The following is a 14,874-nucleotide window of genomic DNA, read 5'->3' as shown; positions in this document are numbered from 1 at the left end:
ACTTTTAAGCTACTCTTAGTTAAAATAAAAAGCTAACGAGGAAACTATTGATGAAAGGGTAAAAAACACACCTTACTGTTAATGCTACTAAAGGGATCATAAATTACTGGGATTGAATTTTTGTTCTGTCATTTATTCTAACTCCTTTTATGCATTCATCTTCCTGGATCAGATGGTGAATCTGCAAAGTTTTCTCTCCTAATCCTCTACCCTCCCCTGCTTCCAGGCTCCTAACTTTCTGTGTATTTGTAACTGTCCCTACTAAGAACACAGAGGGAAATGTTTGAATTAGAAACCCAATCCCACAATCTTTATTTCCATGTGCTTTTTTTTTAAAATGTTAAGAAAATATTCTTTTGTGTCCAGGTTTGTAAGAAATGACTTAAAAGCTTCGCCTTTTTATATTCGATTATCTGGTAGTACCCCTTGCATCTGCAAACAATATGGTCCTGGTTTTACATATGCAAACAAGTCCTGACTCCAAAAGTAAACAAAGGATGAGTTTCTGAGAAAAGACGAAGACTTGGGGAGCATTTCCTCCAGAAGGGTGGAGGAGGAGGAAGAGGAGGGGGACTTGAAGTTTTGAGGGAAGAATGGCAAGAGCAGAGGGAAAATTAATCAGGAAAAGTCATGATTTTTAAAATAGCATTACATGGTCAGATGATAAATTTATTAACAAGCTGTTGGAGCACTAGTCTGGAACATTTCACCAGATTTTCTATCACATCGTCAAATGGTTACATTTTGATGAAATATGAATTAACACACAAAAAAAGATGTAATGATTTATTTCTGTAAAATGCTCCATATAAAGCCACAAAGACATTCTGATCCTTTGACAAAAAATTACTACTTTAGGGAATATACCCTTGAGGAAATAAATCAACAGAAGCAAAAAAAAAAAAAAAAAAAAAAAAGATATTCATGAGGAAGTTGTGCCTCAAAACAGTGGGAGGGACTGTGAGTCCCTTGATGAAACTGTCATATCTTCATGAAGTAGCATTATGAAGACCATATAGCAACAAGGAACAATATTTATGGTACAATAAATAAAATGTCTACATCAGTGTAAAAATTCAGGCTTGGGGTGGCAGCAACGAGCAAATACCACTCACTTCAGTATTGGAATTATGGTAATTTACTTCTTTAGAAGTTCTTTCTGTAGTTGTAATACCATCTTCTCAGTAAAAATAATAAAATAAAATAAAATAAAATAAAACCTTGGATGTACAAGAAGAGCCTAAATGAAGCCCTGAAATCTCCCTGTTGAGGACAACTTTTGAATGATGGACAGATGACTCTGATTCCTCAGGAAGATCCAATTCCAGTATCAACTCTGCTAATGTGCAACACAGACCTTAAAACAATGGTTGTAACTGCACTGCATATGTTCAGAAAGCTAAGTAGAGGCATCAAAAATATTAAATGGCCTAAACTGAAATTCTAGAGATGAAAACTATTATGGCTAAGATGCAAAAAACAACAACAACAACAAGGTATAGGGGATTAATGGTAGATTAGACATTGCAGAAGAAAAGATTAGTGAACTGGAAGTTAGCAATAGAAACTATCCAAAATGAACACACAGGGAAATAATTTTTAAAAAAGAAAGAAAGAATAAGCCCTAGCTTGGCTCAGTGATTACAGTGTCAGCCTGTGGACTAAAAGGTCCTGGGTTCGATTCTGGTCAAGTACACATGCCAGGGTTGTGGGCTCAATCCCCAGTGTGGGGCATGCAGGAGGCAGCCAATCAATGATTCTCTCTCATCAATGATGTTTCTATCTCTCTTTCCCTCTTCCTTCCTCTCTGAAATCAATTTTTAAAAAATAATTTTTTTTTAAAGAAAGAATAACATCAGTGAACTTGGGATTTCAAGTGTCCTAATATACAGGTGATTAGAGTCCCCAAAGAACAGAAAAATAATATTTAAAGTAGTAGTGGCCAAAATAATTTTCAAAACTTGAAAACTATAAACCCACAGATCCAAGAATCTCAATGAAACTCAAGCACAAACACATGAAGAAAACTACCCCACGGTATATCATGAATTAAACTGCCTAAAACCGGGGATAAAAGCAGGCAGAGAAAAAAGACATATGGACAAATGAACTCTCATACATTGCTGGTGGGAATGTAAAATGATACAATGGCTTTGAACACAGTTTTGCAGTTTCTTATAAAGTTAGTCATATACCTATCAGATGATCAGTCATTCCATTCCAAGGTATTTATACCCAAGAGAAATTAAAGCATATTCCACATGAAGACTTGCACATGAATGTTCATAGCAGCTTTGTTTGTAACAGCCAAAAAAGTAGAAACAACTCAAATATCCATTAACAGGTGAATGGAAAAACAAATTGTGGAATATCTTCATAATAATACTTGATAATAAAAAGAATGAACTAATGATATATGCAAAATTATCCAACAAAATGTCAATAATTATATTGAGTGAAGGAAATCAGACCTCTCTCCCCTCAAAAAAGAATGCATGATTCCATTCATATAAAAATTCTACAAAATGGAAACTAAGCAATTGTGACAGAAATCAGTAACATCTGGTGGCAGGTGGGGAGGGATGGAAGAGAGAGAATTCAAGGAGGCAGAAGAAACTTTTAAGGGTGATGAATGTGTTCACTACCTTGATTGTGGAGATGGTCTCACAGGTGTGTACATGTCAAGACACATCTAATTGTACATTTAAAATATGTCAATTAATTGTATGCCAAATATACCTAAGAAAGCCAAATAACAAACCCCCCCAGTCACGGCTCCCACAGGCTTGGCCGGGGTTGTGGAGCTGGTATCCTGGGCTCACCACACTAAGCTTCAGGTTCCGCCTCAGTGCCAGGTAAACCTTGCTACAGTCAGGTGGGTGAGAGCATCTAGCCCTGCCCAAGCATTTGGCAGGAGCTCAGACACTTTTCTCTCAGGAATGTGGGCTTAATCAGGGACTCCCACTGGCACACAGAGTCACTCTGTTCCAAACCACATTGGCAAACATTTCCTTAATGGTCCCTGCTCAGTCCCTCAGTCCCTTAGTGTGTTTTGAAAGGGTTGGTCTGCAAACAAAATGCAATTCTTCAGAAATCCTTAATTTGTGTTCCCACTCATTATTTTTCAAACACACTTCACTTCCCATCCAACCTGCCTTCTGAGATTTTCCACCCTGGTCTGACAAGGAAATCCCACCATAGAAATAGATGGTTTCCATCGTGGCTTTTGACCCATTGAGGAGAGGCCTCAGGCTGCTCCAGTATATGGCTTCCAAGCCTTCTCCACACCATGGCTAGTCTTCTCCAGAGGCCCAGCCACCATGTCTGGCCTGTTTAAATCCCAACACTGAGCCTGGCCGGCATGGCTCAGTGGTTGAGCATCAACCTATGAACCAGGAGGTCACGGTTCAATTCCAGGTCTGGGCATATGCCCAGGTTATGGGCTTGATCCCCAGTGGAGGGCATGCAAGAAGCAGCTGACCAATGATTCTCTCTCATCATTGATGTTTCACTCTCTCTCCCTTCCTCTCTGAAATCAATATATTTTTAAAAAATAATAATAAATCCCAACACTGAGTTCCACCTGCTTCCCACGGTCACTGCTCTCTTGGTCCTGGCCACCGTGTCTGGGGTTTCCCCTCATGTGTCAAGTCTGATTAGATGGTGTTAGGGGCTGAATCATGTCCCCCTCTAAATTCACATGTTAGAGTCCTAACCCCCATCCTTAAGAATGTGACTGTATTTGAAGATAGGGTCTTTAAAGCGACAATTAAATAAAATGAGGTGACTATTGATATCCAATGGGACTGGTATTCTGATAAGAAGAGGAGATTAGGAGTCTGACATGCATAGAGGAAAGGCAGTGAGTAGACACAGGGAGAAGACGGCCATCTGCCAGCCAAAAAGAGAGGCCTCGAGAAAAACTAACTCTGCTGACACCTTGATCTCAGCCTTTTAGCCTCCAGAACTGTGAGGAAAGAAATTGGTGTTGTTTAAGCCATTCAGACTATGGTACTTTGTTAAGGCAGCCCTAGCAAACTGACTGAGATGGGGTCTCCCAGACACCCTACCCCACCTTTACTTACCTACTTCAGATTCCCCACCTGCCCCAAGGGGAATAAAGTGAGAGAAGGTGGAAAGGACCCGTAGGACTGGGATGCTGGGCTGAGTGAGGAGATTTCACCTTACTGGCCTGGGAGGCATTGAGGGTTGATGAGCAAGGGGAGGGAGACCAACTTGAGAATATGACCTCCCTGGGACATGGAGTGGCAGGACTCAGACAGTCAAACAAGGAACTATTTCAAGAAGGGCCCCGCCAATGGGACTGAAATGAAGGGGCTAAAAGAAAGCCCATCAGCAGGTCCCGCAGACTGAGTAGTGAGGCATCTCTTTCCCGCTCAGCTCATTCAAGGCCAAGCCTATAAGGTGGTGGGAAGGAGGAGGAGGAATTGTGCCTGGGGAAGACACCTAGCACTGAATGCTAATAGTCTTGGCAGCCATCTGATTGCTAGGATTAGCAAAGTACGGAGCAGGCAAGAAGGGAACTGGCAGCTTCTCCCGGGAAGAGTGCATCACTTCATTCTCAGAGAAATGAAGGGAAGCACCCTTTTTGCAGACGAGGAAGTGGAGGCTTGGAAAAGCCAATTCATTGGAGGCAGGTCCAGACTCAAACCCAAGTCTTCTAACTCCAGAGCCCACAGCCTGAGCTGTGCGGGCCCCGTTGGAGAGGCTTTTAGGAGGACTTGGCAGGGACAACTTCTGTGGTGAGGCGATGAGGTCAGGTCTCACCCTTCCCGCTTCCTTCAATGGTTCCTGCGTGTGCACAAGCACACACGTACATGCCCCATAACTCCCCCACACACAAACACTCACATTCACAAACACACTCATGCACATATGTGCACACGTGTGCACTCACACAATGCACTCACATGTGTGCACACTCTCACACAGGTGCACTCACATGTGTGCACACACAATGTACTCACTTGGGTGTGTGCACATGCATGCTGACATGTATGCACACTTGATCTCACACGTATACACCCTAACACACACTCTAATCCCATTGCCATGTGACCTTATCCTTCATTTGCACCACCACCTGGGTCTGGAAACAAGATGCTGTAGATGATAACAGCCCATACGTCACACAAAAAGGCGTAGTTAAATAAATGGACAGGCTTTGCTTTTTTTATGTGATGATCCTCCTCGGAGGCCCAAAGTTGAGTATATTTTATGTAAACTGTCTTCTAAAACACAAGAACACATTCTAATTGCTTTATGATTTGTTTCACAATTCAAAGTTGGAAGCGAATTCAGTTTTAGAAGTTGACATTACCCATTTGAAAGCACTTCCCCCCCCACCCCCACCCCGTCCTGAATTTTGTGTCTACATCAGAAATTAAAATTTTCTCATTTACCGGTGTGAACTGAAACAGATGTGCGTGAGGCCTCTGTTTCACCAGGTTACTCACAAGCGTTTGGGGAAGTTTGTACTACATTGAGTAATCACAAAAATGGACAAACCTATTAATCAAAGCGAATTTACTAGGTGTTTGAAGCTCTTTCGCAATGAAAAAGCCATATACTAATTTTCAAGAATTATTACATTTTTAGCTTGGTCGTAAATGTGAAATTAAAAATGGGGTTATGAAGCTGATTTGATCTTTGCTTTTTTTCAACAAGACACGTTTCCCCATCATTGACTCGGAAACAGGACATATGTTCACACCTTTTCTACTTCTGCATGGCCTTAATAGGCTGGCAGAATCCCAGTGCTAAAAGGATCTTAAGGTCAGCCGTGTAACCACGGGGCTCCCTCCCCAATTAGACAGACATTCCTTCTGGGCTCAGTCAAAGAAAGCATTCTAATAAGAACAGCCATTTTCAGGACTTGTATGATGGGCTGAAGCACTTCGGGCACATCAACGGGGTTAATCTCCACAGAAACCTTCGGGCAAGGATGACAATCCCCATTTAACAGATGGGCAAACTGAAGTTTGGAAAACCAGCCATTTACCCAAAGTCACACAGCTGGGAAATGGTAGGGATGAGAGGTGAACCCAGGTCTGCTTAAAGCTAAAGTCTTGCCCTCCACCCTACGGGTCTGCCACCTACGGAGGATGTCCATAGACAGAAAGAAGCTGCTGCTATTGCTTCCCTTTTTTTTGGGGGGGGGGCCAAGGGGGGGCGGCATCTGGCAGGGCGACTGTAGAAAGGGCGGGGGACTAGGAGTCAGGTTACCCAGATTCAGGCATATGCTGCCACCTGGGGCCAGTCATGGTCCCACTCTGGGAAGGGAAGGCCACCTCACGGGGCTGGGGGGCTGGGCTGGGGCTGTTATGTAACAGGGAAATGTGTGTGAACCCTTTTGCCCAGGGCAGGCACAAGGGAGGGACCTCATCGTTCCCCCTAATCCTCTAGGAGTGCACTGCCGTGCCTTTCTTTAAAACGACATCTGCAAACTTATTTTTTCTCCCAATCGTCCGTGCTTACTCCTAAAATATGTTTCCGGATATGATGAAGGGATGTCTTCTGAGTGCCTTTGTCAACAATTAAAGATTAATCCCTATCCTACACATGGAGAAAATCGAACCGAGAGAGCTGGAGGGTGTGTGTGGCCTGCGGAGAACGTCCCCGAACTGAGTTACATTTGTTCACAGAACTGGAAGTCACAGCGGGGACCCAGGCAGTGCTCGGCGCTGCCAAATGCTGCGCAGGAAAGGGTTCTGCACCAAACCAGCAAAGGAGATGAATTCTGAGACATCTTCAGAGTCTCCCCAAATCCTATTTTAAGGCTTTGTTGGTTATCAAACGCCTTCTGCGTTAACAACAACAAATCCACCTGAAATAAAATTTCATCCAAAAGATGGATTGAATCTACTTTGCTCAGCATAGAGCTTGAAGCATAACTTCACAATGGCGTGACAGTTTCAGACTACGCCAGGAAGATAAACACGTATGTCACGGACAAGCTTAGATGTTACAAAATCAAAACAAAAACACAAAAACCTGAAGATGTTCCTGGCAGTTACTCTATGTCCTAAAGAATAACAGAAGAGACTTTGCCCACAAAACCACTGGCTGTCCCGTTATCTATGCCAACAGGAATGTGGAGGGAGCCTAGATGCTGTGTTGATAGAGGATGCAGATCCCATGGATGGGATCCTCTGCAGTCAAGAAACATGACCATAAAGATTGTGCAGCATCTGCAACAATGTTTTGTTTTGTTTATTGATTCCAGAGAAGGAAAAGGAGAGGGAAAGAGAGAGAGAAATATCCATTGGCCGCCTGCTGCACGCCCCGACCCAGGCATGTGACCTACCTGGAACTGAACAGCAGCCTCCTGGTGCATGGGGATGACGCTCAACCAACTGAGTCGAGTCACATTGTCTGGGCCTGCAACAATGTTTTTGTTTGGTTTTGGTTTTGGTTTGTTAATCCTCATGAGAGGATATTTTTTTCCATTGCTTTTCAGAGAGAGTGAAAGGGAGGGTGGGAGGAGAGAGAGAGAGAGAGAGAGAGAGAGAGAGAGAGAGAGAGAGAGAGAAAGAAAGAGGGAAACACTGATGTGAGATTGCACATCAATTGGTTGCCTCCCGCATGCTCTCTGACTGGGGGTGGGGAGCAAAATTGCAACCCAGGTACATGCCCTTGACCGGGAATCGAACCCTTTGGTGCACTGGCTGGTGCTACCACTGTTCAGGGCTGCAACAATTTTGTTCTTGTTAGCTTGAAATATATACAAGCAAGGGATAAATGGTGTATACTCTGCGGTAATAATTAGTTAAGTGTAAATCTGTCTATGGATAAGAATTGAAATGGATGCTGCCAAAAGTTAAATAGTCCTTGTTTTAGAGTGGTGCTATTATCAAGAACCTAATTGTGTTAAATCAATATTACAGCTTGGTTCTTTTCTTTTTTTTTTAAAGGAGGATGGGGAAGGGTTGCTGAGTTGGCGTGCTGTTCCCAACACTGGAACTAACATCCTCAATAAAGGAGGTGGGCACGTCTCAGGAGCAGCAGCGCTGGAGAGCTGATGAGCGTGTCCAGGGGCAAAGAGAAAAGGTTCTACACCTGCCCTGCAAAGAGCAGGTTTGAAAGAACTCTCCATCACCGGCACGGAGCAGTGCCTCCTGGTGGGGTGAGAACTAGAGAAAGGAGAGAAACCTGTAGAAGTGTGGTGAGGGAGAGGGCTTCTCTGCAAGTGGGGGATTATATCACCACCAGCGGTCCCTGGAAGGAAAAGACAGTGGGTCCCAGTGCTCAGAGCTCACCACCCTCTGCTGCCCAAGAGATACCACCTGGCGTCCCTTCTCTACTCTGAACCACGACTCCTCCGGGCAGCCTGAGTCGTGTTCTCACCTCACGTGGAGAGAACCGAGGCTCTGAGGGGCCCACGACCAGCCCGGGCCACACAGCGAGCAGGCAGCCGGTGGCTGCCGAAGGCTGAATGCTTGTGTCCCCACACATTCCTGTACTGAAACCGAATCCCCCAGGTGATGGTGTTAGGAGGTGGGGATTGGTGCCCTTATTAAAGGGACCCCCCTCTGCCATGTGGGGACACGGTGAGAAGACAGCCTTCTATAATCAGGAAGCAGGCTCTCACCACAGCATCTGCCTCCAGAACTGTGAGAAATAAGTGTTGGCTTTTCAACAAACAACTGTGAGAAATAAGTGTGTTGTTGTTTTCTTGCCACCCAGTTATAGCAGCCTGAATGGACTAAGACAGTGGCCTCTGACTCCTTGTCCAAAATGTTTCCTCTTCCAAACCCAGGCCTCCCAAAGCCACCAGGACACACGGCTTCAGGCAAGGCTGCGGCAACGCCCAAGCACTCGCACCTCTCTGTTCCACGTCACCGGGATCAGGGTGCCCCAAAGACTCCTTGACCAGGCCGGAGGAGCGGGGCCTCCGTCCGCATGAGAACACTTCCCGGGAAGCCGATGAAAGTGGGCAGAGGAAGGTGGGCCTGGGACCAGGTGGCCCTGACATGGGACACGCCCACATTGCTGTAGGCTGGACACGGAACTCAAACACAGGATGCCTGCCCATCCTTCCGCCTCCTCCCTCCTATGGCATCCTGTAAACCCGGGGGAGCCCAGGCCTGGCTCTGTGTGCCCCAAGCATGTCACTGCCTCCATCGCAGACACATTGCTCCCTCTGGACAATAACCTCTGTCTTCCACATTTCACGAGGCTGTCGTGGGGAAGTTTCAAAAATTTAAAGTTATTCTGTAACTTATTAAGTTCACGTTTTGTAAGTGCATTATATTCAGAGAGAAATGCAGATTTCAATACTGCCTCGGATAAACCCAAATGTATCAATCCTATATAATAAAAGCCTAATATGCAAATTGTCCCCTCAGGCGGTCGTTCAACCTGGAGTTCGACTGCTCGCTATGACGTGCGCTGACCACCAGGGGGCGGCGCGGAACGTGGCGGCCTTCGGCAATGCGGCGCTGGCAGTGGGCGTCACTGAAGGTGCTGCCGGCTCCCATGGGACCGTGGTGGGATGGTGGAGCAGGTGAGCAGGTGGCGCCAGGCCAAGGCAGGTGCAAGTGGGGGCCCAATTGCCCCGCAGAGGGTGACCAGCTCCCCATTGTAATTATTTTCCTTTCAATGTGCACGAATCCGTGCACCAGGCCACTAGTACATATATATGCCTACAGAACAAAAAGTGACAACTTACTGCCTGCCTCATTAGATCAAAAATCCTTTACCTGGATTTTAAGACATCAGGTAGGAATTTCTCCATAATGTGGCTCCAGCTTCTTGCCCAAGCCCCTCTCTCATTATTCCTTGGATGGTCATCTACCAGCCCCGTGTCCTCTCCTCCTCCAAGTTGTCCTCTAGGACCATCCTCCACTCCCAGTCCTTTCAGCACCGGTGAGGTTCCCACATGTGACACGGGAACCCCGCCCGCAAGCCTGGCAGGTCAGAGGCTGCCCCACTGTCCTCAGTGGCCATATTGACCCTCAGAGTGAACCAGGGGGCTTCTGCCAGGGCCGCTGGGAAAGAGAAACTCTAGCTGCTGGCAGCTGCCCTGCCACTTCCTGGGAGAGTAAGGGCATCTTGAGAAATGTGGAGCCAGTACAGAGAAACACAAAATCAAGGTGCCTCTAGCGGTGCCCGAGCAGCATTTCCCTGGACTTCTCAGTTACTCAAGCTAATAAATTCCCTTTTTAATTTAAGCCAGCCTGAGTTAGGGATCTGTCACATTGCTTTTTGAAGGAACAAGATTACTCTACTCAGCAAAGCTGTTATTTAGAATTGAAGGTCAGATAAAGAGCTTCACAGACAAGAAAAAGCTAAAGGAGTTCATCACCACCAAACCAGTATTATATGAAATGTTGAAGGGTATTCTTTAAGAAGAAGAAGAAAAAGATAAAAAATACGAACAACAAAATGGCAACAAATACATACCTATCAACAATTGAATCTAAAAATCAAAATAAACAAGAAATCTAATGAACAGAATAAACTGATGAATAAAATAGAATCAGAGGCATGGAAATAGAGCAAACTGACGATTCTCAGAGGGAAGGGGAGTGGGGGGGGGGGCGGGGGGAGATTAAACAAAGATCTTATATGCATATATGCATTACCTATGGACACCGACAATAGGATGGCCAAGGCCTGGGGCAGGGCTGGGAACTGGGTGGAGGGGGGCAAGGGAGGGAAAAAGAGGGACATCTGTAATACTCTCAACAATAAAGATTTTTTTAAAAGCCAATATGTAAAAGTCCAATTTAACAATGAAAAAATGTTTGTGAAAGGAATACTCTGACAGTTGGCTCAATCTAATCATGCTGCTATTATTATGAAGCTCTCCCAAACTGCCCCACACCCCCCGCCCCCGCAAAAAAAAAAAAAAAAAAGCAGAGAAAGTGAGCGTGCCAGGAAGTATTGGACAGAAACTTTTTTGGTTTGGGAGCCAGGAAATGTCAAGGGGACAAATGTAGTTATCCATCTCTAGCCACGGGACTGAAAACTGAGCTCTTTATTAAAATGTACACCACAGAGCAGTCCTGACAAGTGACAGACAGAGACTGAAAAAGCTACAGTTGATTCTGGGTTTTACGGTAACAACTAATATATCGAGTTGATGGTAGGGAAGGAAAGTGCTTGAATTTTACCCTTGGTCTCTGGGTTTTTCTTGTTTTCTAAACTGACTGGTCTGGACAATGGAAGACCAACAGCCAACAATAAGTCCACTGTAAGCTGGAAATGACTTCTGAATACAACTTAATGTTTCTTTCATTCTTGAATTAAACTTTTTACTGTAGTAAAATTCAAGCTTTTGTAATATTGTAACTATAGGTGTAACTATTGGGGGCTGATTACTTAGGCAGCCTACTTAAAGCGCCTTAAAAACATATATCAGATGCTCATTTTGCATTTATATTTTTGGATCATACTAAAGATACTATTGTTAATGATTCTTGCTCAAAAATCCTGTTTTTATGTACTGAAAACCATTTCTCTTATTTTGTAGCATGGAAGGATAATCACAAGTTAACATGAATATTCCCTTATTGTAGCTTCTGGATCTCCATTGTCAGGCACATCAGCCAGTCCCAAATAAGTTATTTCATAGTTCTGTTCCCAAGGGAACAAACACAGTGGGCCCCATATTAACAGTGGTTTTTGTTGGCTTATTTAAAATAAACTTTTTCTGACTTTAAAGTGGCATGTGGTTGGTAAGGATTTCTCTTCTTTAATTTGGATGTGGTTTCTGCCTCCAAAACTCTGAAAACAAACTTGTTGGTAAAAGGACAACCTGCAGGCACTCTCACATACACAACTACTTCAGCTCGAGCTTAAAAGAGGCTTCACTGAAAACAAACCAGAACTGAAAAACATGTTCAAGTACAAATGTTCTTTCCTGAAGCTATTTTCAAGTTCATTTGTCTTTTATATCTAATAGTTCAAAAAATACCTTCCCATCTATTTGAAGCCAATTACCAGCTCACCATTATGTGCCTCCCACAGCCCCTTCAGTTCTGCCAGGGACTCTCAGGGTCACCAGCCAGGGTGCGCACGTTCCCCAGACAGTGACATCTGGGAGAAGAATGGGTAGAAGCAGAAACTGGGAGACAGATACCTTTCACAGGGGGCACGCAAACAGCCAGAAGCTCAACCCCAAGTGCATTCACACCGTGGCATCTCTGATGCTCCACTGGGATGGAAAAACTGGCCAGTGAGTACTCTGAGCACATGCCCCTCAGATACCAAGTTTAGTTAGTTAGTTGTAGGATGTGCTGAGATGTGTACATGCTAATGTCAGAATGCTGAATTGCGCAGCAAATCTGAAGTGGAAATCCCAGGATTCCAAAATGTTCCCTTTGCCTTCCTAGTGGAGAGAGAGAGAGAGAGAGAGAGAGAGAGAGAGAGAGAGAGAGAGAGCACGCGCACACTTTGGTTTGCTCTGAGCCGCACGAAGCCATTGCTCTCCCTGCCGACCCTTCAAATTCAGGACTCAGGATCCATCCACACTCCTCAGAAGTGGCTGCTTTCCCAGAACCCCCACCCCCATTAGAATAAACACAATTGGCAAGTTCTTTGCAAAAGGTTCTCCTGGGATTTCTGATTTACTCCATCAGGGCTTGCGGTTTATGTTTATACTCAGAGGGGTCTCCTATCCAAAAGAATAGCCACAGTTCTAGCACTAACAGGTAGAAACTTTACTGACCTTTCATAAATCAGTTCCACACTCTGGTCTCTAGGGATTTGCCAAAAGATAATGGGCTGCAATTATGAAACCATCACCAGGAGTTGCCAAGCAGGACCCTGGAGAGATTTCTGAAGTCTGCAGACACTTTCCAGGAAAAAAGAGGAAATCATTTCATGAAGCAGCAATTTTGCCTAAATCCAAGCAAGAAGAGATGTAATGCTGGCTTAAATTAAAGTGCTAAGAAATAGGTATGGTGAACTAGGACGTGTGGTGCAGTCTTCTCCCATTCCCCCCAAAGATTCCAAATTCACTCAATGATGGATAGTCCGCTGAATACCTTACTTAAAGATCACAGCTCTGCACGGTTCCGGGGGGTTGGTAGTAACAGACCCGTCCTTCCTCTCCTCTACCCTGAAACATGTGCTTTTCATGCTACAACGGAAGATGCCCCTTTGGGCAGGGCCCTTGGGATCCACCTTTCCCAGGAGGAAGAGGATGGCTCATACAGGGAGGCCGCAGGAGGCAAGCTGGGCTCAGCCGGGGAAGCTCTAGTCAGTCTAGCCCCTCTGGTTCTATGGGGAGGCACTGCGGCACAAAAGCTGGGGGAGGGCTTGAGGACCCAAATGCAGCCACTGTAACAGAAGTGTCAGAGTCTTATATGCTTTCAAGAAAACTCAGATGCATTTGCATCGCCCAGGTGGCAGCCTGAAATTGGCACCCAGTTTTCTGCCCCAGACTGTTTTTCTTCCCCTCACTCTACCAGTCTCATGTGGGCATCCCTTCAGGTCTCGGTGGCACGGAGTGTGCAATCAGCTGCAGCAGCTCCAGAGCACAGCACCTCCAGGATGGAGCTGCCTCGAAACGAATTTTTCTGGAGGGGGGGGGTGTGCAGGGTGCGCAGGCCGGGCTGACCAGATCCCTTCCAGGTCCCAGCCCTAGGGTCTGTCTGGGGCGTTCCTCCACCGTGGCCGCCTGCTGGCTGGGGTCCCACGCCCCTCCAGGTACACCAGCGTTGGAAAGAGCAGCTGCTAGGAACAGCAGCTGCTGCCAATGATGAGAGTCACCTCCAGACACTTCCCCTTGAGCCTCTTCATTAGGCCGCACAGATGAGGAGCCCTGCGTCCACCTCGGGCGGGAAGCAACCGGCCAGGGCGCACACACCCGGGATCCTCTCTGTCCCTCTACTCGTCCCCAAACGGCCCTTCTAACTCACTTTTCCCAAGGCCGCCAGCACTGGAACGCGGCCTTGAGGCTGGAGTAGGGGCAGCAGGACCCCTTCGGGGCCGGCACTTTGCCGACCTCAGCTCCTCGCGCAGGCCACCAGGGTGGACTCGCGTGCATAGAACTAGCGGGCAAACCCTCCTCGGGGAGGCGGCCACACTGCCCGGGGCTCCCAGGGCACGGACACTCCCCCCCAGTCCCATGCACACCTTTCCTGGAATCGCCCCCAATGCTCCTCACCTCGCTCAGCAGGCGCTCCAGGTGCGGCTCCGCCCAGGTAGACGGGGCGCCCGGGACCCCCGTGCGCCGCAGCAGCTCCCGCTCCTCCTCGAGCGCTGCCACCCGGCCCTGCAGCGCCGACGCCTGGGCGCCCAGCAGCAGACAGGCGGCCGCTGAGCCCACGGAGAGCAGCAGGCACAGCGCGCTCACAGCCCAGGCTCCCACCGCCATCGCCGGGCGACCCCCGCCGCCGCCGCCCGCCGGTCCGCCCTTCCGCGTGTTGCCGCCGTCGCGCTCGCCCGGGCTCATGGCGCGATCTCTGCGTGTGCTGTCCGAGGGGGCGGTGCAGAGCTGGGGTGGCAGACTGAGCGCGCCGGGAGCGGGCAGAGAACCCGAGGCACGAGGTCGGCCCGGCGCAGGGCTTGGGCTCCAGGCAGCGGAGGATCGCGGCGCACGCCCCCTTCCCCTCCGCCTGCAACTCCACAACAGCCACTTTGGGCAGTTTCCTCTATGCAGATAGACTCTGCCAGAAAAGGAGCCGGGACCCACCCAGGGGAGGAGCGGCCCGGTCAGCCCTGCGCGGCAAGGGGGCGGGAGCGGGAAGGGAGCTGGCTCCTCCGAGCCCCCGGCGCGTGCCTGGCGGACCCTGCGTGCAGCACGCACCTCCGCCCTCAGCTGTCCCGGGCGCCGGGCTGCACCCACTCCCGCGCGGGCACCTCTGCGACCCCCCAGTATGAGTTCCCACTGCGATCCCAAGA

General features: G+C 47.4%; 1 protein-coding gene across 1 annotated transcript in view; it reads right to left on the bottom strand.

Moving 5' to 3' along the window:
• The window catches only part of COL23A1 (collagen type XXIII alpha 1 chain), a 259,993-nt gene extending 245,347 nt beyond the window's left edge, over positions 1–14,646 (bottom strand). Inside the window, exon 1 of the mRNA XM_079771649.1 lies at positions 14,138–14,646. Within this exon, the coding sequence (XP_079627775.1) occupies positions 14,138–14,425 (288 nt within the window). The 5' untranslated portion in view covers positions 14,426–14,646. The remainder of the gene's footprint in view (positions 1–14,137) is intronic.
• Positions 14,647–14,874: the final 228 nt, after the last annotated feature.

Source organism: Cnephaeus nilssonii (assembly GCF_951640355.1).
Source record: "Cnephaeus nilssonii genome assembly, chromosome: 5".
Lineage (NCBI taxonomy): Eukaryota > Metazoa > Chordata > Mammalia > Chiroptera > Vespertilionidae > Cnephaeus > Cnephaeus nilssonii.
The sequence above is the reverse complement of the archived record's forward strand: the minus strand, read 5'-3'. Positions and strand labels throughout refer to the sequence as shown.